This window comes from Cydia amplana, chromosome 19 (assembly GCF_948474715.1).
Source record: "Cydia amplana chromosome 19, ilCydAmpl1.1, whole genome shotgun sequence".
Classification (NCBI taxonomy): domain Eukaryota; kingdom Metazoa; phylum Arthropoda; class Insecta; order Lepidoptera; family Tortricidae; genus Cydia; species Cydia amplana.
This window is the reverse complement of record NC_086087.1, coordinates 8792209-8819765: the sequence shown is the minus strand read 5'-3', so window position 1 is coordinate 8819765 and position 27557 is coordinate 8792209. Positions and strand designations below refer to the sequence as shown.

General features: G+C 37.3%; 3 protein-coding genes across 4 annotated transcripts in view; 2 read left to right on the top strand and 1 right to left on the bottom strand.

The window, feature by feature from the left end:
• LOC134656893 (flotillin-2) overlaps positions 1–27557 on the bottom strand; it is a 384591-nt gene that overhangs the window by 166502 nt on the left and 190532 nt on the right. The window lies entirely within an intron of this gene.
• On the top strand, positions 4371–7488 carry LOC134657307 (glucose dehydrogenase [FAD, quinone]). The gene is made up of 3 exons (XM_063512880.1): positions 4371–4726; positions 5049–5299; positions 5948–7488. The coding sequence occupies exons 1-3, from the start codon at positions 4383–4385 to the stop codon at positions 7315–7317; spliced, it is 1965 nt and encodes a 654-aa protein (XP_063368950.1). The 5' UTR covers positions 4371–4382; the 3' UTR covers positions 7318–7488.
• LOC134656794 (uncharacterized) overlaps positions 26693–27557 on the top strand; it is a 34498-nt gene continuing 33633 nt past the window's right edge. The window contains exon 1 of the mRNA XM_063512319.1: positions 26693–26848. The gene's annotated coding sequence lies outside the window, so the exon portion shown is untranslated. The remainder of the gene's footprint in view (positions 26849–27557) is intronic.

Genomic DNA, 27557 nt, shown 5'->3' with positions numbered 1-27557 from the left:
AGGGTCTGTGACACTTAAGACCACTGCGATTATTAGGTACTTACTGGCCCCTATTTCACCACGACCACGGTGACAGGTGCGACAGTTGTCGACATCACTGTTGCTGACGTCACAGGCCTCCATAGGCTACGGTAACCGCTTACCATCGGACGGGCGATGTGCTTGTTTGCCACCAACATTTTAATAAATAAATAAACTCCATTATATTGCCACTAAAAAATTCTTATTTTGCGAAGCTAATGACAATTGTCACAAGAAACACGGCAACTGTATCGAAATTGCGACACAGAACTCATTTCCTGTCAAGACTTACCGAAAATTCTTTGAAAAATCTTGTGACAATTGTCACAAGATTTTTTCGCGAGAGAAATGTCTGTTTTATCCGATATAATAAAGTTTTTTTTTTAATAATAGGTACAATGACGGTGGCAAACACGAATACGGCCCGCCCGATGGTAAGCGGTAACTGTATTATTAAATTGTACAACGGGACTTAATCGCGTATCTAAGTTTTAAGATTTACCTCCGACGTTTCGAGGACGGCGTTGTCCCCGTGGTCTCGGAGAAGACTGGCTTAAGTTGACATCAGCATCTTCTAACCGCGCGAGTTTTTCGAACTACCCGCACTTGGTCTTGTTTATCCGCTTGAACGTTTTGCGGTTCCGTTGTACAATTTAATAATGTGTAAAAATCGTGAAAGTTTAAATCAGTGTTAGCGGTAACTGTAGTCCATGGATGCCTATGGCGTCAATAACAGTGATGTTTTTGTCGTACCTGTCACCGTGGTGAAATAGGGGCCAGATTACGCCGCGCCGCGTGGAACGTGAGGTGCATTGGGGTAAATGCATACCATTCACTCAAGGAAAATAATCTCCCTTATAAGATCACTCGTGTGTCTGCCATTTTGTTAAAGCCAATTTTCAACTACTGGACTAGTTCAATTGAAATTTAGTACACATATGTCAAGTAAGGAAGTAGTAAGTCGGTGATCCGAAGATGAGTAACGTAAATAAATGAACTTTTAACTTTGCGGCGATTTTTGGTATCATGTGACATATCAGATATAATACATAATTATAAGTAGGTGAGCAAAAATGTACCATAACCTAACTCAGAATTGTATTACATAAATACATATACAAAAAATAGTTCAACGCCAAAAGATTAATGGAAGACCTATGTCCTATAATAGGTGAGTTGGTCTTAAACAAAAAATATGCAATAAAAATGTGTAACTGTGGAACCCATAGTGAATCCTACTCGTACATGATCGGTTTTTATATTATGTACCTATAAGATATTTTCTACTTTATACTTTATAAGTGTACCTACATAATATTTACTTATAAGCAGTTGTCACGTAAAATATTTGTAGATTTTTTTGGAAGTATGTGTCACATCATCATCATCTTCCTCACGTTGTCCCGGCATTTTGACACGGCTCATGGGAGCCTGGGGTCCGCTTGGCAATTAATCCCATAAATTGGCGTGGGCACTAATTTTTATGAAAGCGACTGCCATCTGACCTTCCAACCCATAGGGGGTAAACTAGGCTCTTATTGGGATTAGTCCGGTTTTCTCACGATGTTTTCCTTCACCGAAAAGCGACTGGTAAATATCAAATGATATTTCGTACATAAGTTCCGAAAAACTCATTGGTACGAGCCGGAATTGCTATTCGCACGCTCTTACCGCTAGGCCTCCAGCGATTTTTTTGAAGTATGTATAGCACAAAAAAAAAATTTAGAAATGTAACATTTAAGGTAGGTAATTAAAATACGGTATAAACATTATTGGAGAAAACTTGGAGGAAGTGTCATAGGGATCTACATTCGATGCGTGGAAAACAAGTTCTTTTGTCTAATTATAATCCATCGGCAATCACGCGAGCGCATAAAACGAAAATCATTTTTTTTTCACTCCCTAAAACTCCCTTAACGTAATAACAGTAAAACAAAAAATAAAATATAGAGGGTTACCAACCAGCCAAAGAATTATAAGTAGATATATGCACTTATCCCAACGCACCTCACGTTCTACTCTGCACGGGGTTCATTGCCGCTCCTACCGCCGTAAGTAACTATCAACACCTACATTATCAAGGCTACGATCGAAGATAATCGCTTCTGCACTGAAATAATACCGGTGGAATACCGGTATAATATTTTTTATTTTAATTGTATTAATTTAATAGTGAAACAAAAGGCGAATATACCACATAAAAGTAAATCGGTAAAGATATTAGGGGTACATTAGCCAACACTGTTTCCATATATTTTCAAATTTTATTTTGTCCGCCTTAATTAAATTTTGCACCCTGCCGGAACTTTATTTATTTAAATTCTCATTTAATTGATTTTGAGCCTTATGAAAAGTCGTATAGAGTAGTAAATAAAATTTTACATCTGACTTAATGACATCTGGTTTTATTCGGTTTAACTTTAGAAAACGCGTATCTCGACAAAGCCATAATGTAGAAAATTGTCAACAACCAAATGAATTATTAGAATTTAAATACGTCACGTGTGACATGAACAGACAAGGAAAGCAAGATTAAATGTATTGTTTCTCTTTCTTCTTTCAATGGAACGCTTTTCCTAAAAGGAGGCCACTAAACTCAAAACGCTATCTTAAAAAAAAACTTGATGGGTCAGTGACCTGTCCCAGTAAAGTGAGGTAGTGTGCGTGAAGTGCGCTTGTGTGTGAAATGGGGTAAATTGACAGAATCTGAAAATTTACCCACCTCTACCGTCACCTTAAGTTCTAATCAGAAGATTCAGAAGTAAGTAGGTATGCGCGCGAGTTTGCCATTTGCGTTACAGCGTAGATATCCTATCCTATGCTACGGTCTTGATTTGAAGGCATTGTAGAATAATGTTGAAATATTAGCTTTTTCAAGCTGTACGTGCTTAATTAAAGTTCACAAGCACTTTATTACGTAGTAAATTTTAGTTAACAATGAATCCATGTAGGTACTATTAGTAAAACAAAGATGTCACAAGAGCCAAGTGTCAGTTTCGTTTCCCCTTCAGGTATAAGCCGGCAACCTCAAATCATACAACACGTCCTGAGTTGCACATTATCACGCGATAATAGCCTTTATTACTACGAGATAACGATCTCATCCCATATGCACGACAAGTGTTACGTTACCGCATTATGTAATAATTGAAACAGACATCTAACTTATAAAGACTAGTAATGATAATCACTATATAAAATTGCGTTCCTCTCTTGGTAGTTTTTGTAGATGGCGTCAAATTCACGAGGTCGCAGTTCCATATATGTAATACAGTTTTAAGAATTTATTTAATTTTATGGCAACATATAGTAATAGAAGAGTAATCTTGTATTATACACTCGCATTATATTATATGTATATAATTCTATGGTTTCGATAGCTTGGGTACTTTGGGTAGGTATATGACTGAATAACATACCCATAAACAGTCAAGAAGAAATAGCGTCTTGGCTATCTATACTACCGCCTGTTCTCTACCGTTTATTAGGTTAAGTGTTTGATGTTATTATTTTCTATTTATGAATACCGTCAAAATAATTCATACCATGACATAATGCACAAGACGGTACAAGAACTCGATTGTTATAGCGTTTTACAGTCTCTGTTTTTAACTGGTCTCAGGTAACAGTTGCACAAACCCAACGGACGACAACAAATACATATGTGTAGCATCCTTAGCGAAATGCTGTAACACAAGGTAGTTGGAAAATCAACACGCGTTTTAGTAGAGAAGTGGACGAAGGTCAATGGGGCAAGCCGAAGTTATATCATACTCAACTAACTGCAATCAAGTGAGATAATGCATTCCGATGAGATTTTTGAATGCGTGAATCAAAACACTATTTAAAATGAAACTCTCAAGTTAGCAGCAGTCATCTCAGCAGCTATGTAGATCACAAGTTTAGTGTACTTTGCCGCGGGAAAAAAAGAAGGCAAATTGAATTTTCTCACCACGTAGCGTAGCTTATCGTATCGTATACCTACCGAATCATACTGCATATAAGTATTGCGGCGTCTAATAAAATCTTCATATATATACGAATATATGTACATAAAATATGTACCTAGTAATTTACATCCTAGGATGAAGAAACAAATCTTTATGACTTAAGTACTAAAACAAGATATGCCTGCCGCAACGCTTGCTACATGTTTAGCGCTTTTAATGTTGCAAAATAAGTAGGTAACCTAAATATTGATTGATTTCTTACCAGACTAAAATACATGCTAAATCGTTTAAATTATTATTTAGACTAATTGTATGCCGTTAAACTGTCTAAGTTCTTGTTTAACATCAAAACACCCGTTATGTTATACACAAAGTTTCCTATTTTCTTCCAGCACTATGAAGTGAGGCGTCATGGGCATCCTAACGTTGGCCTCAACGGCCGCGATGTCCGCCCTCACCATCGGCGGCATCAGCAAGCTGACCTTCATCCCCGCCATGCTCGCCGCCATGGCCTACTTCAACTACGAGCTCCTGGACCCCGAGAGCAGGCCCTTCAACCAGAAGTACTTGAGAGAACAGTACGACTTTGTCATCGTCGGCGGCGGCTCCGCTGGGGCTGTGATGGCCAACAGGCTGTCTGAGATCGAGGGGTGGAATGTCTTGTTGCTAGAAGCTGGGGGTCATGAGACTGATATAAGCGATGTGCCGTTACTGTCGTTGTATTTGCATAAGAGTAAATTGGATTGGAAGTATAGGTGAGTTTAATAAACGTGCTCTTTCATTTAATATTCATCTATACTCGGTCAACCAGATCTTGACAGTAGAAAAAGGCGGCAAATTTGAAAAATGTAGGCGCGAAGGGATATCGTCCCTTAGAAAATTTGAATTTCGCGCCTTTTTCTACTGACAAGATTTGGTTGACCGTCTATATAACAGTACTGATATGATGGTATTGATGGTTAAACTTTTATTGTGTATCGTGTAAAACTAAAAGGTAAAACAGATTTTCTTTTCTAGTAGATTACTGGATTATTATATTATATTACGTCATTCAATGGAATATTTAATGCTTTCCAGAACACAACCCCAGGATACAGCGTGTCAAGCCATGGTCGACAAGCGCTGCTGCTGGACGAAGGGGAAGGTGCTCGGAGGGTCCTCTGTCCTCAACACAATGCTGTATATAAGAGGGAACCGACGGGACTTCGATCAGTGGGAGTCCTTCGGCAACCCGGGCTGGAGATACGAGGACGTACTTCCTTATTTTAAGAAGTCTGAAGACCAAAGGAATCCTTACTTAGCGAGAGACACTAAGTATCATGGTACAGGTAAATATCTTGTTAAATATAAATATTTATTTTGTTAATCATGATTCACAGTAATAAAACTACTGCCCCACTGTCATTAACGCTGCGATATTAATATGGAATCTAACTACTTACTGTACCTATTGAAGTTTTATAACCTCTTAAAGTCTTAACTTAAAGGTGCGTAGTGCAACCCGACTCAAACCGCTTGAAGCGCTTCCTACAACAGATATCATGAATTATCATAAGTAGTGGGACTAAAATCTCTCATGAACTGGTGTGCCGTTTTCGCAAATCATGTTGTATTTGTGTCACGTGACCTGACCTGACCCTCGTGATGATAATTCCCGTCTGCAAGTGCGCTTTCAACGTCGTCTTGCAACTACAACTTTCAAATCATCTTGCGTCAAGCGCAAGCCTTATTAAATGCTAGAGCGACACATGCAAGTAATGTTAATTGTTGACTAATGAGAATGCGCTATTGCATGAGCTTAGGGAGTTTAAGACAGTATGAGGTTGAGGAAGCCGCAGGTTAAACATTAAAACGCGATGTTGTTGCATATAACTTAATAATTATATGTAATCATAGACTTGTGCGTTCGATATTTATAGGTATGTGTGGCCTTTAACTCAATACAAAATATAATCTTGATTTTTTGCGCTTTTCAGGTGGTTACCTCACTGTTCAAGATGCCCCTTATAATACTCCCCTCGGAGCTGCTTTTCTGCAGGCCGGTGAAGAGATGGGATACGACATCGTGGATGTGAATGGTGCGCAGCAGGTCGGCTACGCTTGGTACCAGTTCACCATGAGACGAGGAACTCGGTGCTCCACCGCGAAAGCCTTCCTTAGACCCGTCAGACTCCGACAGAATTTACACATTGCTCTCTTCTCTCACGCCACGAAAGTGCTAATCGACAAAGACAACAAGAGAGCATTCGGTGTTGAATTCATAAGGGATGGACAAAAACAAGTTGCATATGCCAAACGGGAAGTAATACTGTCAGCTGGAGCTATTGGATCCCCTCAACTTCTCATGCTTTCTGGCGTGGGTCCCGCGAAAAACCTACAAGAAGTTGGAGTAGAAGTTATCAAAGATTCTCCTGGAGTCGGGGAAAACTTGCAGGATCACATCGCAATTGGCGGCCTTGTTTTTAAAGTAGATTACCCTATAAGCTTAGTCATGAACAGGCTTGTAAATATAAATGCCGCTTTACGATATGCAGTGACGGAGGATGGGCCGCTAACGTCAAGTGTTGGGTTGGAAGTAGTTGCTTTTATAAATACAAAATATGCTAATGGGACTGACGATTGGCCTGATATAGAATTCATGTTGACGTCAGCTTCTACTCCTTCCGATGGAGGAACTCAAGTTAAAAAAGCACACGGACTCACGGATGAGTTTTACAATGAAGTATTTGGTGAAATCAATAATAAGGACGTATTTGGAATATTTCCGATGATGCTTCGTCCAAAAAGCAGAGGTTACATTAAATTAAAAACTAGGAATCCCCTGGATTATCCCTTGATGTATCACAATTACTTAACGCATCCTGACGACGTTGGGGTTCTGCGGGAAGGAGTAAAAGCTGCCGTGGCGGTCGCAGAAACTAAAGCCATGAAGCGCTTCGGAGCCAGGTTTCACGACAAGCCTCTTCCGAACTGCAAGCACCTCCCGCTGTATACCGACGAGTACTGGGACTGCTTGATTAGGCAGTATACTATGACCATATACCATCTCTCAGGGACAGCGAAAATGGGACCATCAAGCGACCCAATGGCTGTCGTAGATCCTGAACTAAGAGTACATGGGATTAAAGGATTAAGAGTCATCGACGCGAGCATAATGCCAACTATCACAAATGGAAATATCAATGCACCTACTATTATGATAGCAGAAAAAGGTGCGGACCTTATAAAGGCTAGCTGGAAAGCTTTATCGCATAAACGAGGACGAAGGTCCCTAAGCTGTACTAGATTAGAACCATTAGGAATAATGAATAAAAATAACAGCCCTCTCTGTAGAATAGATAGATGACGATTAAATCCTGTAGGTACGTTAATTTAGGCCATAATAATTTTAGTAAATACCAAAAGTATATGAGAAAGTATTAGTAGGTTGGGTGACAATATTTCTAGTCTAGAAAACATCGACAAACTGATACTTAAATGTGAAAGAAGCCAAAATGAAATCATAAGATTATAATTTAGTTAGGGTTAAAAATGAAATCATAAGATTAAAAATTAGTTAGGTTAGGGTAGACATTTTATAAGTTTGTAAATAAATGTTTAGTTATACCCGGGATTTTTCTTTATTGATCATAACCCTCGTCTGTGTCAGAACCATTGTCAAGTTCAATTCGAATCCCGAGCATAACAAACACAAACGAGTTTGACATTGACATTGATTCACATTCGTTTACTTACCATTAAAATAAATGTACTAACTACTACACGCATTTTAAGATTGAAATGCAAAAAAATCATAAGAATAAACCGAGGTGTATAAAAAAATCCTTAAAAACTTACTACCTTGTAGACTACAAGGTAGTCCATATTATGCGCCATCAGCAAGTGTCGTCACAAACTTAGTGAAAGTTCCTAAAACACATAGCGGCGCCATCTATTGAGAAAACACTGAACCGTGTTGCAGGAAGTCAATACTAAAGACTTAAAGAGCGCTGCTAGTAAACTAATAGGTATGCCAAGTGAATGATTAGAATTCGAAAAAGATGGCGCTTATTTGCTTTCCCTTTGAAATTAGCAACAAACGCTTGCATTAGGATATTTTTCAATATGTAGTTGCATTAAACTTTTTCTATTATAATTTTATAATCCTTAAAAAAAAATATTCTTTGATTTCAAGACTACAAGTCACTACAAATTTTAAACCTTTTATTTACTTATTTTTACAAATTAAGTGCTTAAGATGCCACCTGTTATTATTTACATGACATTATTCAGTGTTGTAACGTTGTAAGGCAGTAGGTAGAAGAACCTACTTTCATAATACCTATAATTAAAAATTATGAATATATAAGTGATCATGTTTATTTATTACACCCTCATAACGATGACTTGCAGGTTCTTCACATGTTACAACGCTTCGGACTTGGACAGTTTAGTGTTTCTTTTAAAAGTTTATTAGATAATCTACAATGTTGCAATTGCTCGAGCTAAACTTTCCAATGTCGTATCTCGTTTAAACCAATCAATGTAAAAACAGTCTAACTGTGTAAGAAATACAGTTTATAAACGAAGATATTGAAAGTGTGAGGTGCAACGAAAAGTAAACAAAGTTGCAGAGACGGCGCGTAATCAGGTAAGTTGTAGTGAAAATCGCGAAATGACTTCCATAATCATAAAGTAATCATGAAGCGGGAAGACGTGATTATTAGCTGGTTATAGAATATTTATATAAGCAGAGACAAGTACCCCATAAAAACCGGCCAAGTGCGCGCACGGAGGGTTCCGCACCATCAACAAAAAATAGAGCAAAACAAGCAAAAAAGCGGCCAAGTGCGAGTCGGACTCGCCCATGAAGGGTTCCGTATTTAGGCGATTTATGACGTATAAAAAAAACTACTTACTAGATCTCGTTCAAACCAATTTTCGGTGGAAGTTTACATGGTAATGTACATCATATATTTTTTTTAGTTTTATCATTCTCTTATTTTAGAAGTTACAGGGGGGGGGACACAAATTTTACCACTTTGGAAGTGTCTCTCGCGCAAACTATTCAGTTTAGAAAAAAAATATATTAGAAACCTCAAAATCATTTTTGAAGACCTATCCATAGATACCCCACACGTATGGGTTTGATGAAAAAAAAATTTTTGAGTTTCAGTTCGAAGTATGGGGAACTCCAAAAATTTATTGTTTTTTTTCTATTTTTGTGTGAAAATCTTAATGCGGTTCACAGAATACATCTACTTACCAAGTTTCAACAGTATAGTTCTTATAGTTTCGGAGAAAAGTGGCTGTGACATACGGACGGACAGACAGACGGACAGACAGACAGACATGACGAATCTATAAGGGTTCCGTTTTTTGCCATTTGGCTACGGAACCCTAAAAACGGTCACTCATCCAAGTACTGACCCCGCCCGACGTTGCTTAACTTCGGTCAAAAATCACGTTTGTTGTATGGGAGCCCCACTTAAGAGTGCTATTACATTTCGGGGATGAGCGAGTTTAGGTATTTTACGCGCTGCGGCAGGCCCCGCGATCTCAGGTCGCCGATCCCTTCCGCCGCATTTTCCCTCGGTCGCACTACAATGATGGATTTAACATTCTTGATCCGATCGTGAAGCACATTGAAATCAATCATAACAACACTAACTGTACTTTAATATCAAAGTCCTAAAAATGTTATTTGGTACGAAAATACTAAATCCAGTGCAAATATACATACTTATGTAGGTCATTATTACTAGAAAGAAATTATACGTACTTACTTAGGTACTCGCTTATTTTCATTTTTCGTCATTGCATATGGTGTATAGTGAAACTATTTTAGCTATATAAAAAAACCTTTAATTTGTATCTTAAGTTTAGAAACGAGCTGATACTAAGCATCTGATGATGAAGCCTGATGATGATGATGAAGGTGGTCACGGATACCAATCAACCATGTAGTAACATGATTAGGCTCGTTTGATTCGTCTCAACAAGATCTTTGGCACTAGGTGACACTCAGGGTCTGATAATGGATCTGGAAGGTGGCCACTGGTACCAGTCAATTATGCAATTAAACCACTTCGTGTTTGAGCTCGTTTGATTCGTCTCAACAAGATCTTTGGCACTAGGTGATACTCAGGGTCTGATGATGGAGCTGGAAGGTGGTCACCGGTACCAGTCAACCATGCAACTAAACCACTTCGTGTTTGTGCTCGTTTGATTCGTCTCAACAAGATCTTGGACACTAGCTGATATTCAGGGTCTGATGATGGAGCTGGAAGGTGGTCACCGGTACCAGTAAACCATGCAACTAAACCACTTCGTGTTTGGGCTCGTTTTATTCATTTCAACAAGATCTTTGACACAAGATAGGACTCAGGGTTGCGTGGTTGACTGGTACCGGTGACCACCTTCCAGCTCCATCATCAGACCCTCAGTACTATCTTGTGTCAAATATCTTGTTGAGACAAATCAAACGAGCCCAAACACGAAGTGGTTTAGTTGCATGGTTGACTGGTACTGGTGACCACCTTCCAGCTCCATCATCAGACCCTCAGTACTATCTTGTGTCAAAGATCTTGTTGAGACGAGTCAAACGAGCCCAAACACGAAGTGGTTTAGTTGCGTGGTTGACTGGTACCGGTGCCAATCTTCCAGCTCCATCATCAGACCCTCAGTACTATCTTGTGTCAAAGATCTTGTTGAGACGAATCAAACGAGCTGAAACACGAAGTGGTTTAGTTGCATGGTTGACTGGTACCGTTGACCACCTTCCAGCTTCATCATCAGACCCTGAGTTCTATCTTGTGTCAAAGATCTCGTTGAGAGGAATCAAACGAGCCCAAACACGAAGTGGTTTAGTTTCATGGTTGACTGGTACTGGTGACCACCTTCCAGCTTCATCATCAGACCCTGAGTTCTATCTTGTGTCAAAGATCTCGTTGAGAGGAATCAAACGAGCCCAAACACGAAGTGGTTTAGTTGCATGGTTGACTGGTACTGGTGACCACCTTCCAGCTCCATTATCAGACCCTCAGTACTATCTTGTGTCAAAGATCTTGTTAAGACGAATCAAACGAGCCCAAACACGAAGTGGTTTAGGTGCATGGTTGACTGGTACCGTTGACCACGTTCCAGCTTCATCGTCAGACCCTGAGTTCTATCTTGTGTCAAGGATCTCGTTGAGAGGAATAAAACGAGCCCAAACACGAAGTGGTTTAGTTGCGTGGTTGACTGGTACCGGTGCCAACCTTCCAGCTCCATCATCAGACCCTCAGTACTATCTTGTGTCAAAGATCTTGTTAAGACGAATCAAACGAGCTGAAACACGAAGTGGTTTAGTTGCATGGTTGACTGGTACCGTTGACCACCTTCCAGCTTCATCATCAGACCCTGAGTTCTATCTTGTGTCAAAGATCTCGTTGAGAGGAATCAAACGAGCCTAAACACGAAGTGGTTTAGTTGCGTGGTTGACTGGTACCGGTGACCACCTTCCAGCTCCATCATCAGACCCTGAGTTCTATCTTGTGTCAAAGATCTCGTTGAGAGGAATCAAACGAGCCTAAACACGAAGTGGTTTAGTTGCATGGTTGACTGGTACTGGTGACCACCTTCCAGCTCCATTATCAGACCCTCAGTACTATCTTGTGTCAAAGATCTTGTTGAGACGAATCAAACGAGCCCAAACACGAAGTGGTTTAGTTGCGTGGTTGACTGGTACCGGTGACCACCTTCCAGCTCCATCATCAGACCCTGAGTCCTATCTTGTGTCAAAGATCTTGTTGAGACGAATCAAATGAGCCGAAACACGAAGTGGTTTAGTTGCATGGTTGATTGGTACCGGTGACCACCTCCCAGCTCCATCATCAGACCTATATATTCTGATTCTGACATGTCATCAAAAGCATTTGTATTCAGCCATTTTTTAATTTAGTACCTATAAAATATCAGATCATTTCAAATATCTTTAATGCTGTCCGGTAGTTACATACTATAAAACCAAATACACAGTACTAGGATCAAAGTTTCTCAGTCGCCGTTTACACGCACACAGTATAGCATTTTACACGGCGCCTGCCGCACACAATGATAAAAAACCTCGTCGTCGCCGTTGAAAACGTGCGGAGCCGACCGACACACGTCCTACCTCTACAAGCTCTGCCGCGGCACTGAGCTCACGACCGCGCGTCATCGGTAATATTAGAGTCGTTTTCAAAAAATTGCCATAAAATTATAGTAGAATTTCATAAACACTAATGTATACCATCAGTATAAGCAAACGCTGCAGATTGCTTGAGTATGAAAATAACTTGGATATTAAGTAGAATTTCGTAGGAATTGACACTTGTTTCGGAGAGAAAATTGAGTTTGTTTTTCTTCGATTTTCTCTTTCTCAAAGGTATTTAGGAAAAATGTCAAAAGTAATTCCTAATGTACAGGGTATTAGTAATACAAAATAGCCAGCTTTACCAGAGTAAACTTCTCAACCTTTACAAATACGAGCTCACAATTTAGTGCTTCACGCGGTTTTTCAGAAACAACCATCAGAAAAAAAATCATTACTAATTTAATAAGCCCTTTTTCCAATATTTAAAAAGTAATTCCTAAAGATAAGAAGACGCTTTTACCGTAACAAGTACTCATTGTTTCTAATAATGACCCTAAAGTACTGAATGTCATCGAGGAATATCATCAATTTTGCATTATTTTGACTTTTCTTGTTGGAGCGCTCTTAAATCTTTATTTTATTCTGTTTTTAGTATTTGTTGTTATAGCGGCAACAGAAATACATAATCTGTGAAAATTTCAACTGTCTAGCTATCACGGTTCGTGAGATACAGCCTGGTGACAGACGGACGGACGGACGGACAGCGGAGTCTTAGTAATAGGGTCCCGTTTTTACCCTTTGGGTACGGAACCCTAAAAACTCTATTTCCATACGAGCTCGTCAATATTGTGTTGTGTATGATACACACACAGCACACGCCAATTTGAAACGTGCAATGCTTCATATAAATGTTGTACTGTTTTGTAGCTGTGCCTGTCTCTATTACCCTGGCAAGCCATTTCCGTTAGTAAAACCAAATTCATTGAAAATCAAATTTCGCGCCATTATCCACTTACAGAATTTTGTAAAGCCAATGCCACATTTATGTAGTTTTAAAATTTACAATCACGTGAAATGATTATGAGTAGATGTCAATCGGCATGTAAATTATAAGAAATCTTAATATTGATGAAGGTTTTATGGCAGGTCAAAAAGTGTCGCTACTGTCGCCTCGATCCCGACGATGAGTAATTATAGCTGGTCAACCAAATCTTGTCAGTAAAAAAAGGCGCGAAATTCAAATTTTGTATGGGACGATATCCCTTCGCGCCTACATTTTTCAAATTTGCCGCCTTTTTCTACTGTCAAGATTTGGTTGACCAAGTATAGTAATATATAATCAATGTAAATATATACAGAAATGTTGCCCAATAATGGTAAAGTTTTAGAAAATAGAGTGGTCAGTTTCATGCTTTTTTATACAGCCACGGTATGGTACAAGTGCTCGGCCTGATAGTAAGCGAACACCGTAGTTGGCGCTTGCTCATCCGAAAGCTTCAGTTCTAGCATTATGTCAGGCGTGTCTCACTCCGCGATTTCGTCGCTTTGCTACAGGTAGCTAAAAGTACATCCGTTCCCGCCCCAATTTTGGGGAAAGCCATAAGCCGCGCGTGGCGCTGTCGCCACCTAGCGGCCATATCTGTGCTGATCGTAACAGAGGCGTTTTGTTAGAGAGTGAGTCTTCTGTACTTAGTACTATTATTTATTCTGTGATTATGTGGGTCTCTCGCTGTCCTTGTCAATATGTGCATCCCCAGAAGCTCGGGTAATTTGACGACCGGTCTGGCCTAGTGGGTAGTGACCCTGCCTGTGAAGCCGATGGTCCTGGGTTTGAATCCCGGTAAGGGCATTTATTTGTGTGATCAACACAAATATTTGTTCCTGAGTCATGGGTGTTCTATGTATATAAAAGTATGTATTTATCTATATAAGTATGTACATCGTCGCCTAGCACCCATAGTACAAGCTTTTCTTAGTTTGGGGTTAGGTTGATCTGTGTAAGATGTCCTCTGATATTTATTTATTATTAATTTCACTTAGTAGGTATCGGAAACACAACAGCTTTAACTTTATCTGCTCTAGTTTTAGCTGAGAAAGCTGAAGACACCTCGGCCATTGGAGGGCTGGTGATATTTAGGGTTCCGTACCCAAAGGGTAAAAACGGGACTCCGCTGTTCGTCCGTCTGTATGTCTGTCTGTTCGTGTGTCTCTCACCAGCTGTAGCCTGTATCACATGAACCGTGATAGCTAGACAGTTGAAATGTTCACAGATGATGTACCTAATTCTGTTGCCGCTATAACAACAAATACTATAAAAAGTGCGGAACACTCGGTAGGCGAGTCCGACTCGCACTTGTCCGGTTTTTTTTCTATATTTTAAGTACCTATAATGGCATCCACAACATCAGTTTACAAATTTTTTACTAGTGATGTGATGTAAGGACAACGATGCATATCTTGAAACAAACCAAACCTGATAAGATCCTCTTCACAACAAACAGTTTGTGGTGAAATGAACATAGAACCGCTCACGGCCGTACTTTGTATAGAAAGGTATATGTACATTACGGCTACGGTACCCTTACGTCTATTACACAGCAGCGGCATTAGGTAACACCGCACAATACATCTGCTTAAGGCAGCGCTTTATCAACTTCTCGGTTTATGGGGTCACATTATGCAACAATAATATGAGTACACTCGGTGCGACTCCGTAAAATTAGAATATGATACAACTTAAAACAAACATGCAATGTACAAAGTACCTACATAGTTTAGGTATTTAAAAATGGTTAAGTATATATAAAACATAAGCTACCTAATATAAGAAACGATAATCGGTCAATTCTAAAATTTATCTAAAAGTGGCCCTAAGGAGGGACGCAAAAATCTATTGTTTCATTTTGTAAATTTTACAATACTCGGAATAATTAGAATTTTTTTTTTTAACCCATTTTGCGCATTTCAATAAATAACATATATTTAAGTCACAAGGCCATCGGGCTTCATGGATATTTTTAATCACCGACAATTACGAGTACACGCGTAATTCATATAAAAATGATGTTGAAAGAGAATTGTTGGCAACCTTCGACAAAATTGTTATATTTTATTGCAAGCAGCTTCTCGAAAACAATCCATAATAGTAGTTTATGCAACAGTGATATAATAAGGGTTCTTAAAATTCAAGGGTCGAAGTTACAAAACGAGACGTAGTCGAGTTTTGTAAAAAAAGACCCGAGAATTTTAAGAACCAATTATGAGCTGTTGCATACATTACTTTTTCTATGACAGCTGCAGCAAAAAAAAAAAAAAAAAAAAAAAAAAAAAAAAAAAAAAAAAAAAAGTTATTATTAAAAAAAAAGAGATTATTAAAAAAAAGAGTTATTATTAAAAAAAAGAGTTGTTATTTAAAAAAAATTGAGTTATTATTTAAAATAAAAAAGAGTTATTATTTAAAAAAAAAAGAGTTATTATTGTAAATGAAAACATACCTCTTTCAATCAAGATGATCGGAACTTGTATCTTTAAAAAAAATAAAGCAGTTGTATTATACTCATAAGATGACTGCTAGCAGTCATCTTTGCTGCTTTATTTTTTGAGCCTATAGACAAAGCATTCAAATGACATTGCTTTAGATATCACTGTCAGTCATTTAATTGACACATTTGAGTGCTGGAGTAGAAAAATATTTGTTATTAGACGGTTTCAAAGCGGCCTGTTAAATATAAAAAAGTTATCTGTTATCTATCATGCAAACCTTAAAAGTGACGTTTGCCACCAAAATTATAACCCCGCCACAGAGTTATATATTTGGCCATTTACAAAGTTATTCGAAAAGTGTTCAAAGTTTAACCAGTCGCAAAAATGCAAGAGGAAATATCACAGGTAAGATCGTCAGACAAATGACGTTCATACATGTCCGACATTGAAAGGTAAGTGGGTATGTAGGTGGGTCAACGGTCATTGCGTACGTCTGATATGTTACTAGGCACTCAAGTCATAAGAAAACTTCAATCTTGAATAGGTATTTAGTCCATGTCGAAGTTCATGTCCGTGTCTAGAAATTTAGGCCATCAAGCACTAAAAAAAATTACTAAGAACTAAAACACAAGAGATTGGCGGGGTATAGCTAGTTGTGCTAAACATAGGTACAGCGCGATGCAAACGTGCATATGTATTAATGTATAGCCCTTCCGAAGTACATATCTCCTTGAAGGACCACGCCTTATTAGAAAGGGTTATCAAAAAGACAAATGATCGTGTAGTACTAACTAATGATGCTTTCCTGTTTTCCCTTGTACCACTTGTATCAAGGCAACTTATTACATCAATTATATTCATAGTATCTTATTAGTGTTTGTTCGACAATATACTAACGCATAAATAACACACTAGCAACATTTCTTATTTTGTCATTCGTCTGCTCGAAATCAGTTCTATCGCGTATAATTGCGAAATCTTTTATTCTTGTCTAAATCGGTTACATTATGATTATGGCTTTCAATCTCTGTTGTCAATAAGTTGTACTTTAAGTACTTTTTTGGTACAAGCTTTTATCGCTGACTGTACTTTTCTTACGACATACAACTGAGACAACTAATACTCATCGAGACAATTCTAAAAACCCCTAACACAATTAGGTTGCGTTGTTTCATCACAGAGTTCCTATGGCCACCTCCTGTCTCCATCATCAGATCAGTTCGGCAGTACCATATTATTGTATTGACATCAGAACTACATACAGCTGTAAATTTTCATGACGCTACAATCCTTGGAAGATGGTTAAATTAGTTACCTTAGATACCATTACATAGTTACATACAGGTCGACCTAATAAAAGCTTGTTAAAAAGTACTCCTTGCCAGTAAAATAAATGAGTAGGTACCACTGAAAATTTGCAACATAGCAAGGCCAAATAATATAGAATCTTGTCACTTTTAATGTATTAAGGGGCCCACTGATTACACGTCCGCCGGACGGTATCGGCCTATCAGTTGTTCGTAACTGTCAACTTTTTGTTCTAACTGACATGCCGATATTGTCCGGCGGACTGTTAATCAGTGAGCTCCTTTAAATTAATTATGACCGTTAGCCACATTTAATGGCAACTGCACTGCCCGGGAATATTCACAGGATATAGGTACATTTCTTTCTTGGGACGTTTGATGTGATCAAAAATCAATAAAAAAAGAACATTAAAAATGCTTTTTCACCTCAGCAGCTCGAACAAGGGTACTTTGCTACTTAAAAACAGTGAGCAAAATCGCATTTTGCTCACTGAGTGAGACAAAATGACATTCAAGTGACCTTAATATTCAAATGTCATTTCAACATGCGGGGTCTAATACAAGTTCGAAATACTTGGATTTTATTATCTCTGTCCCTTTCACGTCGTTAGCAAAAAGAAAGAGACAAAAAAAATTTCAAACGACATTCAACGGTATATTGACGGTTTATAATAGACCCCCGAAAACCGTCAGAACGCATCGTTCCAAAACACATACAAGTATGAATTCTTAATATGTAATTAATGAAAATAAAGTTTCAGATTTGATAAAAACTGATAAAAACACTATATTTTACGTAATTTATTGTACGATTAAAATAATGAACTCAAAAAATACACAGTATATCACGTAAAATAAATAATTATCTCGGAGGAATAATCCAATATGGAGTGGTGACACGCACTAATTTCTATGTGAAAAATTCTGCCGTTTTCGGCGCGGGGGGCGAGGAACGCACACAAATAATGTAAACACTAATGCATTTTTTGCATGCGTCGCTACACACGCACACGACAAAATTATCAAACACTAGCATAAACTATATTCACACAAATACAAGAACAAACACAGACAACCCTGTCCGTGAACGAGATGATGTCAGTTTTAAGTAAACGTAAAAGTGCGAGGGACTTGTCGATAATATTGTCGATATTTTATTGACTGAATTTTAACTGTCTGCTTTAGTCAATTATAACCATCAAAAACATTACATGTGAAAACCGGCCAAGTGCGAGTCGGACTCGCGCACGGAGGGTTCCGCACCATCAACAAAAAATAGAGCAAAACAAGCAAAAAAATGGTCACCCATCCAAGTACTGACCCCGCCCGACGTTGCTTAACTTCGGTCAAAAATCACGTTTGTTGTATGGGAGCCCCACTTAAATCTTTATTTTATTCTGCTTTTAGTATTTGTTGTTATAGCGGCAACAGAAATACATCATCTGTGAAAATTTCAACTGTCTAGCTATCACGGTTCGTGAGATACAGCCTGGTGACAGACGGACGGACAGCGGAGTCTTAGTAATAGGGTCCCGTTTTTACCCTTTTGGTACGGAACCCTAAAAAGGTGCAAGTCTCGCAACGCTTCTACTACAAAAAAGTTTTGAGATGTAATGCTAATGTGAAACCAAGTCGGTTATCATCGTAGTGTACCTTTACTTTACCTACTATTTGTAGGAACTGCAACAGTAACTTTGTAATAGCATATATTTATATGGAATTACAAACTTACTTATGCAGTTCTTAGAACTTTAAAACGTGACTGATATTGCAATATTTTTAGGTTTTCGATGGCTTGGTAAGCTGAAAACTACTTATGTTTAAAATTTATTGCATCTTTTGGAAATCTAAAAAAATAAATCAAAATAACAATATATTTATAATGTTCATATAGATTTTATCGATATTGGTTTTTATGGTGTCCCATCGCTAACTATGGTAGAGTGATACCAGAGTAATAAATTAAAAGTGCCTTTTTATGGAAAATGACGGCAGTAAATACCTTAAAATAAATAAATACAATACAAATATTGGACATGTAAAATAAAAAATATACGATAGAAACTAAGAGAAAAATGAATTTTCAAACAGTAGTAGGGTAGGTGCGTTAGTTTTCGTCCACTTGAAGAAATTGAATATAAATCTACATTGCTGCAAAAATTTGGACTTAAAGCAATCCTTAATGTCGAGACAATATACGAGTATCTATCTACATAAGAAATGTATTTGGCAAGTAGCAAATTAAATATCAAATATGTTATTTGCTGATTGCTAATCAGCAAATAACATATTTGATATTTAATTTGCTATTTTTTATTTATTTTGTCATGTGGACGAAAACTAGAGACTAGAGCATGGACGGAAACTAGCACAATGACCAGATCGGTAATATCACGTTACTTATGATTTATACTATTTATTTCTTTGAATGGATTATGTTGATATAAAAATAAGGTGTTATAGAAAAATAATGTGTTATATAAATTATATAATAATAAGCAACGCAAATTAGAAGTTAGGTATACCTAATGAATATTTAGAAAGTCTTCTTTAAATATTACCCTAAATTAGATCTAGTACCATGAAGTGGTATCACTTTCAGACTGACAATGTTTTTTAGTTTTTGCTAAATTAGTGCACTATTTGATAATATTTACATGTAATAGTACTTACATATGAAAAGAAACGTGTTCTTTAAGTATGCTAGATGTGTCCGATCGGTTTTTACAGGAGAAAACGCTACAATTCGGCATTTTCTGCTCCTAACATTCCGCATAGACTGACGTTTGCTGAATGGCGTATGACGTATGGCAACTAGTTTTATATAACCTCCTTGACCGGCGGCCGCCGACTTTTGGCAGAGGGGAACGCCTGTTAATGGCGGTTCCTGTTGGTTTATTATTCCGAGATAATTATACTTTTAAGAATCTCTACAATAGTTTACAAATAGTAAGTATCCGTAATTCGGACCGTATCTTACAATGTTTTTTTTTACAAAAAAAAAGTTGCCGATTCAAATGTCAATCAATTGATGGTCGTTGTTTTCATATATTACCTATTTTACTGAAATTTACTACGTTTGTTTGTTTGTTTTTGTGTTTGATTGCGGTAATTATACTTAATTGTTAGTATATCTTAAGAAACATGACTAAATAGGTAAGTGATGAAGAAGGATTACATTTTTCGGGTTGTCTAAATGTTCTTACTGCTGAGGTGAAAAGTTTTATGAACTACACGAGATCAAAGTTATTTACATCTCGTGCGCTTTTGAGTCCCTTACTACGCTCAAGATTCTAAATTAGATTCACTCGCTACGCTCGTGAATCTACTATAGAATCTTTCGCTTGCACGGGACTCAAAATAAGCACTCGAAGAAATATCAAACTTTGATCTCTTGTTGTACAAATAACTATTTCCCAATTGATTGAGTTCCGGCATTACTGGGGCACGCGTTAAATTTGCTCGTAATTACGGATAATCCTAAATAAGGTCGCTAAATAAATTTTCGGCGCGCGGGTATACGCTCGAGTTTTACTTTCACCGCGAACGCACAAACGTGCCGCCTCGCGACGACGAATTTTCATCAACTCAATAATAAATCGGTGGCAATGGAATATGGTCAAGCTCATAAATATTCTTATTTTTCTCCGCTCCCATCTGCTGTTTAGCGGCTGTACCCCGACAATGATTGTACGCTGTATACCAGTGGCGTAGTGACAGTGAACTTATCTGCCGTACGAGTTAGAGCTAATTTGCCTTACTTTTTTAGCTCGAGTTAAAAAGCGCAACGAACTGGAACTATGTAATTAAGCAAAAAAGGAAATCAAATTCTACCGTCGTCTAACAAGTGTTAAGCTTTCTGAAGTAGTTTGAAATTTGCACAATTTGTAAGTCAGATGACGTGACGAGGCCATTGTTATATCGCGTCGTAGTTGGCCATTGTTATTTTTGACCGAAGCGTAGCGAAGGTCTACGTTTTGACTCGGGCATTTTGCTTTTGTATGTCCGGATGTTCTCCTCTACAGGTCGCAATTCTTAACCGATATTCGTGAAATTTTGTGACCGAATTCTATGACTAAATAAAAATTTTTTGTCGATCCGGTTTTTGGAAATTTTTCAAAATGGCGGAGTCGTGATAGCTCCCGCCTAAACAAATAGTCGTATCGGTATCATAAGAGTTTTTTCTTTTTGAGATATGTGTATAGATTAAATGGCCAAAAATTCAGAAAATTTGTATCGCTGGTTTTGGCGGTATTTAGATATTTAGTTTTTACTTGAGAATGAGTAGCTAAATTTCGTCAGCTTTAGTAAGAACTATAATGGCGTATTTTGCAAACGTTCGCTTTTTTTGTTTGCATCGGGAGGTCCCTGGTTCCATCCCCAGTAATTGTATACTGCTACATAACTTTTTGTATTTTTTTATACTTAAATTTCGTATAGTTGTTTTTTATTTTATTTTTTTATTTTGAAAAAATGAAAAATTTCGTATTTTTTATTTATCAAGCGCGGGTTAAGCCCTGGCTACACGGTCGCCGACAAGCCTTCTAACCGTCCGTCCTTGGTCTGACCTTGGTCAGTTTTGGTCAAATTTTGTTGGAAACAACTGTCTACACGGTCCGTCCAGATCCAGACCAAGGCCACGCGGTCTGAGGGGCTTGTCGGCGACCGTGTAGCAGGGGCTTTAAGCGTATTCGTTTAATTTTTGTTTGTAGCTTTATGTACTTTTTAATTTTTTGTTTATATTACATGTGCTATACCTATATTTTAATCAATATTTTTGCCATACATTTATTCAGTTTTAAGCCCTGCTCGCGAGGTCTACAGCTCACAGAGCCACTAGTTATGATACTTATGATAGAGCCGAAAAGCGGCCGACAAGAATTAAGTTAAGCTCGTTCGAATTGCAACGATATCACGGAAACTTCATATTGCGATTGCATACCTATATCTACTTATAATAAAAGTAATGAAATCCTAATCAAGTAGTTAAAAGAAAAGAAACGTTTTATTCCAGATTCGCGCTAAGCAGGCGTCACTCGAGCGTGAGCCTGCGCGTACGCTACTCATTACGGTTGCGTAATCTTTTGTGAGCTGCATCTTCGGAGCTTGCGTCGCGGACAGTCAACATTATCAGTTTTATCACGCATTTGTCTGCATTGCATGTTGTTTATTACTAAAGGCCTGTGGTGCGGAACAGCGATCATGAGATTAGAATAGAATTTGGGTTCTTTAACGTAATAATATGTATGTGTTGTCCTTGGGCGAGGTATTGGTAGCTCAGATGGCAGAGCAATGGGCTAGCGATCCAACGTCGTGAGTTCAAGTCTCACCCAAGACAGTAAATTTTTCTACTTTTAAATTTATTTAAAGCTTAATTAGCATCGCTCGCAGACGTTTCTGCTTGATACAAAAAAAACTTTAATACCCCTATAATCGTCGAACGATTTTAGTTAACGGTCTAGAAAATGTTCAAAAGAAATACATAATATATGTCTATGACGACTCATTATGTCAATACAAGATTTACGATATCCAACATCGAGTTTAGACGCAAGTAAGTGGAAGTCTGGTTTGCGTAAATAAACAAGGCAAGCAATTTGCATTAAAAACACAATATTTCATATCATTTAAATATGTTAATTTGACGGTGAATGTTAGTTTTTGCACCGTTGGTGATTTATGGAAGTTTCTGACAGTTGTAAACATTATTATTGCAACAATGATATTATATAACCATAGATAGGTTATACTCATACTTGAGGAGCACAAAAATACTTCCATATTTATGTATGTGCCTACGAAGAAATCTGTTATTTTTGATTAATTTTCTCATTCCATCCATCTTTGTCACACTCGTTGTTAAACATAAGATCGTATCTTTCTCTTTCGGTGTGCGGGAGCTCATTAGCACGTGCACATTTCTCGCTTGTCCAGCCGCGTCTAAAGGCAACTTGTCCAATTTGTCACAAGTTAAGCGCTTCAATTTTGGAACGCCTATAACCTATCTTGAGTTATAAATCATTGTATTGCAACAAAGATTCTACTTTAACTAATCCAAACTCTGCAAAACAGCTTAAATATAAATGGACACCCCGTGCCCGAGGAATGTATAGAGAGATTAGTAATAAAATAAAATAATCATAATTTAAATAAATTAGTAGAATCTATGCCTTTTTAAGGTCAACATTTACATAAAAATGGCGATAGGCTACGTAACGTTAACATATTCCAATTAATTTAAAGCGAAGGAATAATTTAGTATACACTAAATGTAAGGCCTGAGTGGACGCTCGAGTTGGGCGTGCAGCGGGGCGGGGCGTACGGCGTGCATGTTAAACAAATGCAAGCGTATAGGAGCGGCCTTAGTGCACGCTGCTCACGTCACGCCCATCATGAGCCCGACGCCACGCTGCACGCCCCGCCGAACGCTCCGCTTCGAGCGTCCACTCAGGCCTTACACTAACACAGATATAAAACATGCGATTTAATACCCTATGTTAACATAAGATGCGTTATCAAGTGTGAAGTAAAAAATGTGCAATATGAAATGCATTATGCATTCGAATAATCCATAATTATGTAACACTCACCAAACGTATTGGACAAACCTGAGTAAATACAGATTGCCTATGTATGAAACATAATATTTGCTCGCATAACAAGGTTTCGGAAAGATGGGTCACCGCGCCAGCCAAGTACTTAAGCATTATTAAAATCAATTACAATACCATCTCAAGTGCTCAAATCAGAGCCGCATATCGATGTGGTTAGTTCTACGGGATAACCTGACTTGCCTGAAAGACCGCCTACAAAGTAACACGCTTGACGACTTGAAACTGTAACTCTACGGTAAACGATTACGTTTGAATGCCGCATAACATCAACATAACAATGGTATTACTCATGGACCTATAATATTACGGACGGACTGTCACCTAAGACAAACTGTGACACTGCAATGGCGGACGGTTTGAATGTGTGCGTGTAGACGAGTGTTACCATGTAACACAAATTCTCCCCTAATGGTGAAACAATTATTTTTAATATCGTCCTTGTTTTCAAATAAAAAAATTAGGACAGTTTTACGTTAGACAATAAAAAAGGTGTGTACGTATCTGATTTTATAGGTCTTGAAAATGTGCAATATTGCACAATTACTTTGTGCAAACATTATTTTCAATACCTAATGATACTTAGCATCGTAATGAAATCAGTTCGTCATGTTTTTTTAATTTATACATTTAACTTGAAACATATCTGGTTTTCAACAAAAAAATTATAATACATAACAAACAAACGTTAACTATCAAACATGCATGTAAGCGTCTAATCTCCTTAGTATCGGGAAATTACCATACCGACCTAGTTTGAAATGCACAATCAATAATTTAACTATTTACCTAAATGATCTCTTAATACATAATGATTTAATAAGAAGGGTATTAATTACCCTACTTTCGGGAAATTACCCTATTCATGTTACTGGTCACACTCCTGTTTTGCAGTTTGATAATTTATAAACAACAAATTATCGTGAATTTACGTACTAATTGATAAACTTAAGTATGAAAAGTTATTCCGTGACATTTTTCTTTCGATCGGTACAATTCTAGCAGGATTTTACTACGGATGCCGGCATATTTTATATTTTTCTTCGACATGTTTACTTCAATGACGTTTCGATTCGTCTGAGGGCAAACTGGTGGATGTGGGCTGTCAATGTGTGTGTGTCACGCGTAAATACTATGAAACTGGTGGATGTTGGAATCACAGTTGTGTTGTAAGCGAAACTCTGTCCGTAATATTCTAGGTCCATGGTATTACTGAATCGCGATTAGAAAGGGATTGAGATAGCTGTCAATCCATATTGATTTTGACGTAAGTGTATGGAAATCTGTTATTTCTAATCCCTTTCTGATCGCGGCATGATAATACGTAAACCGTCAATAAACAATATTGATGTGGACTTAACATGATCACTTATGGACTAAACATTTTACTTGTTAATTAAAATGTGGCTACAATTGTTTCTATTCTATTATTGAACTTTAAACAGCACTGCTATACATTATCCCATAATTTTGACCCTTTAGATGTAAAATTAAAGTAACGCTTTTCAACAAATTGTATCGTATATTAAAATCCAAGCAGGAAACTCAACTAACCGTGCTAATCAATTACAGTACACACTAAGTAGATTTAAATTCACCATAAGCCTTAATGTACGTAGGAAATAAAACGCGCCGACATAGCCGTCCGGACCACTTAATTTGCCTGTCTGTCACATCAGCCAGACCAGAATTTCCTGCCGGAGAAATCAGCTCTGTATACTAAAATTTACATGTACGAACTAACGGACTTGGTTGACTGTCCCGCTGTCATACGGGAACAAGTTTGTCATTTCATAGGAGATATGTTTACATGTCTGGCAAACGCATTTGGTAACTTTTTATTGTACTATCTTTAACAAAGATGATCCACCAAATTAGCAATGACTGATGATAATCAATAAACGATGTTCTTTGTTCTTGCAATTTATTTTATTTTAATACAAACTTTCTCAACTACGACTTCCTTGAAGTGGAACTAATTTATGGGATATTACATGTGTATGTGTGTGTTTTTCCCTACAATTAGCCAGGAATTTACAGATTATAAATACAAACTAAATAAAAATGTCCTAAGTAAACTTAGCGTAAATAAACAGTTCAAAGCAAATATTGGAGGACTCTAACATACCTATCGAGGTTGACAATTAATAGTATGGAAATCTATGTGTATGGAGGAATTGAATACGTGATTAGAGTACTCCTGTGGCTGTTTGTTTTACGAAAAAGGGGACGGTAAAACGTATACGTTTGACCGAGTTTCTACTCTCAAGGGATATAGTCTACATAATAAATGAACCGCACATGATTTTATAGATTTTAATCATCATGAATTTTGTTACTATATTTAGTTTGACGAAATAACAAAATTATCGACATTTTGTACCTACCTAAAGTCGTTTAATTTTTTATATATATTTATCACAACCGACAACAGCCTTAATATCATGAAAATTGAAAACTAGCTTCTCCATGAAAATGCTTTTCATAAAAGTGCAAGTGCTTTTCAAGAATGCAACTCTAAACAACGCTCTTTAATCTATTTCCAACAGATCTGTATAATTTACAGCCGTGAACGAATTACACGTCTCACGCAATTTGAATCACTTTTCGAGATACAAATCTGTTTTATGAACGTACGCACCTGATCAGAATCTGCAGAATTGCTTCGCTTTCTATCTATAGGCGAATGTATTTCTGGTTGGGGGGCTAGCCATGATGACAATTGTTGATAGAAAACGCCAATCAAAACTTAAATAATGTTATGGAAATAGTCACGTGGTTGTGCACCTATCCATTTTATGTATAAGTAGATACGTATGATTTATAGTAAGTATAATACTAAGTGCATATAGCAGTACAAGGCCTAATTTATGTACTTACCACATTTCTTGCAAATAAAAGATATTTCTATTTCTAAAGAATCATGCCAACATTAAGAGGCAAGTAGGTAAAAAAAAATTAAATGCATCCGCGTGCAGACATCACAATTATAACAATAATGAGGTGTTAATTGCTTAATAACTATTTTTATAATTATCATACACTTTCCAGTCAAATTAGTCGGCACAATGATTGATGTTATACTAAAAGTAACTCCTAGCGAATTTAGTAATGTTAATCTATGCCCTATTTAACATTATAAAATCTTAGCTGCATTTCGCAATTTGAAAAGGTTAGTCACATGCATTTCCAGCCAGCATCAAGGGTTGGTAGTAGGAGAGACGGCGACTGCGCGCGCGCAGTGGAGCGCCAGCGCGAGCGCCGACGCGTCGCCACGCGTATACTTACTCTCGATTTCCACAGGTGAAAATATGTGCATGCGTTTAATTTGTTAACAAACATACACTCTTCTTAAGGATTGATCTGAGCTTGCTTTTACTGGTGAGTATATTTAGTACCTACTAAATAAGTGTAGAAATATTATATATTAGAAATAGGTAGGTATATTATGTGTAGAAGAAGATTAATAGTAGTTTATGCAACAGTGATATAATAAGGGTTCTTAAAATTCAAGGGTCGAAGTTACAAAACGAGACGTAGTCGAGTTTTGTAAAAAAAGACCAGAGAATTTTAAGAACCAATTATGAGCTGTTGCATACATTACTTTTTCTATGACAGCTGCAGCAAAAAAAAAAAAAAAAGAGTTATTATTAAAAAAAAGAGTTATTATTAAAAAAAAAGAGTTATTATTAAAAAAAAAGAGTTATTATTTAAAAAAAATTGAGTTATTATTTAAAAAAAAAAGAGTTATTATTGTAAATGAAAACATACCTCTTTCAATCAAGATGATCGGAACTTGTATCTTTAAAAAAAATAAAGCAGTTGTATTATACTCATAAGATGACTGCTAGCAGTCATCTTATGAGCCTATAGACAAAGCATTCAAATGACATTGCTTTAGATATCACTGTCAGTCATTTAATTGACACATTTAAGTGCTGGAGTAGAAAAATAATATTGTAGTTGACAATTTCATCCGTGATTTTGAAATAGGTGCGACTTTTGTTCATATATTCATTTGAAAAATGTTAAGTAAATTATAAAATTTACGTAACGACTAACTTAGTAGTAGGAGTAATTAGTACTTTTT

What these genes read in the sequence shown, in the direction of transcription:
- LOC134657307 (XM_063512880.1), top strand. Translation starts at nt 4,383, where the DNA reads ATGGGCATCCTAACGTTGGCCTCAACGGCCGCGATGTCCGCCCTCACC. An exon ending in AAATTGGATTGGAAGTATAG is followed by an intron (nt 4,727 to 5,048) that starts GTGAGTTTAATA and finishes AATGCTTTCCAG; the next exon opens with AACACAACCCCAGGATACAG. An exon ending in CACTAAGTATCATGGTACAG is followed by an intron (nt 5,300 to 5,947) that starts GTAAATATCTTG and finishes TGCGCTTTTCAG; the next exon opens with GTGGTTACCTCACTGTTCAA.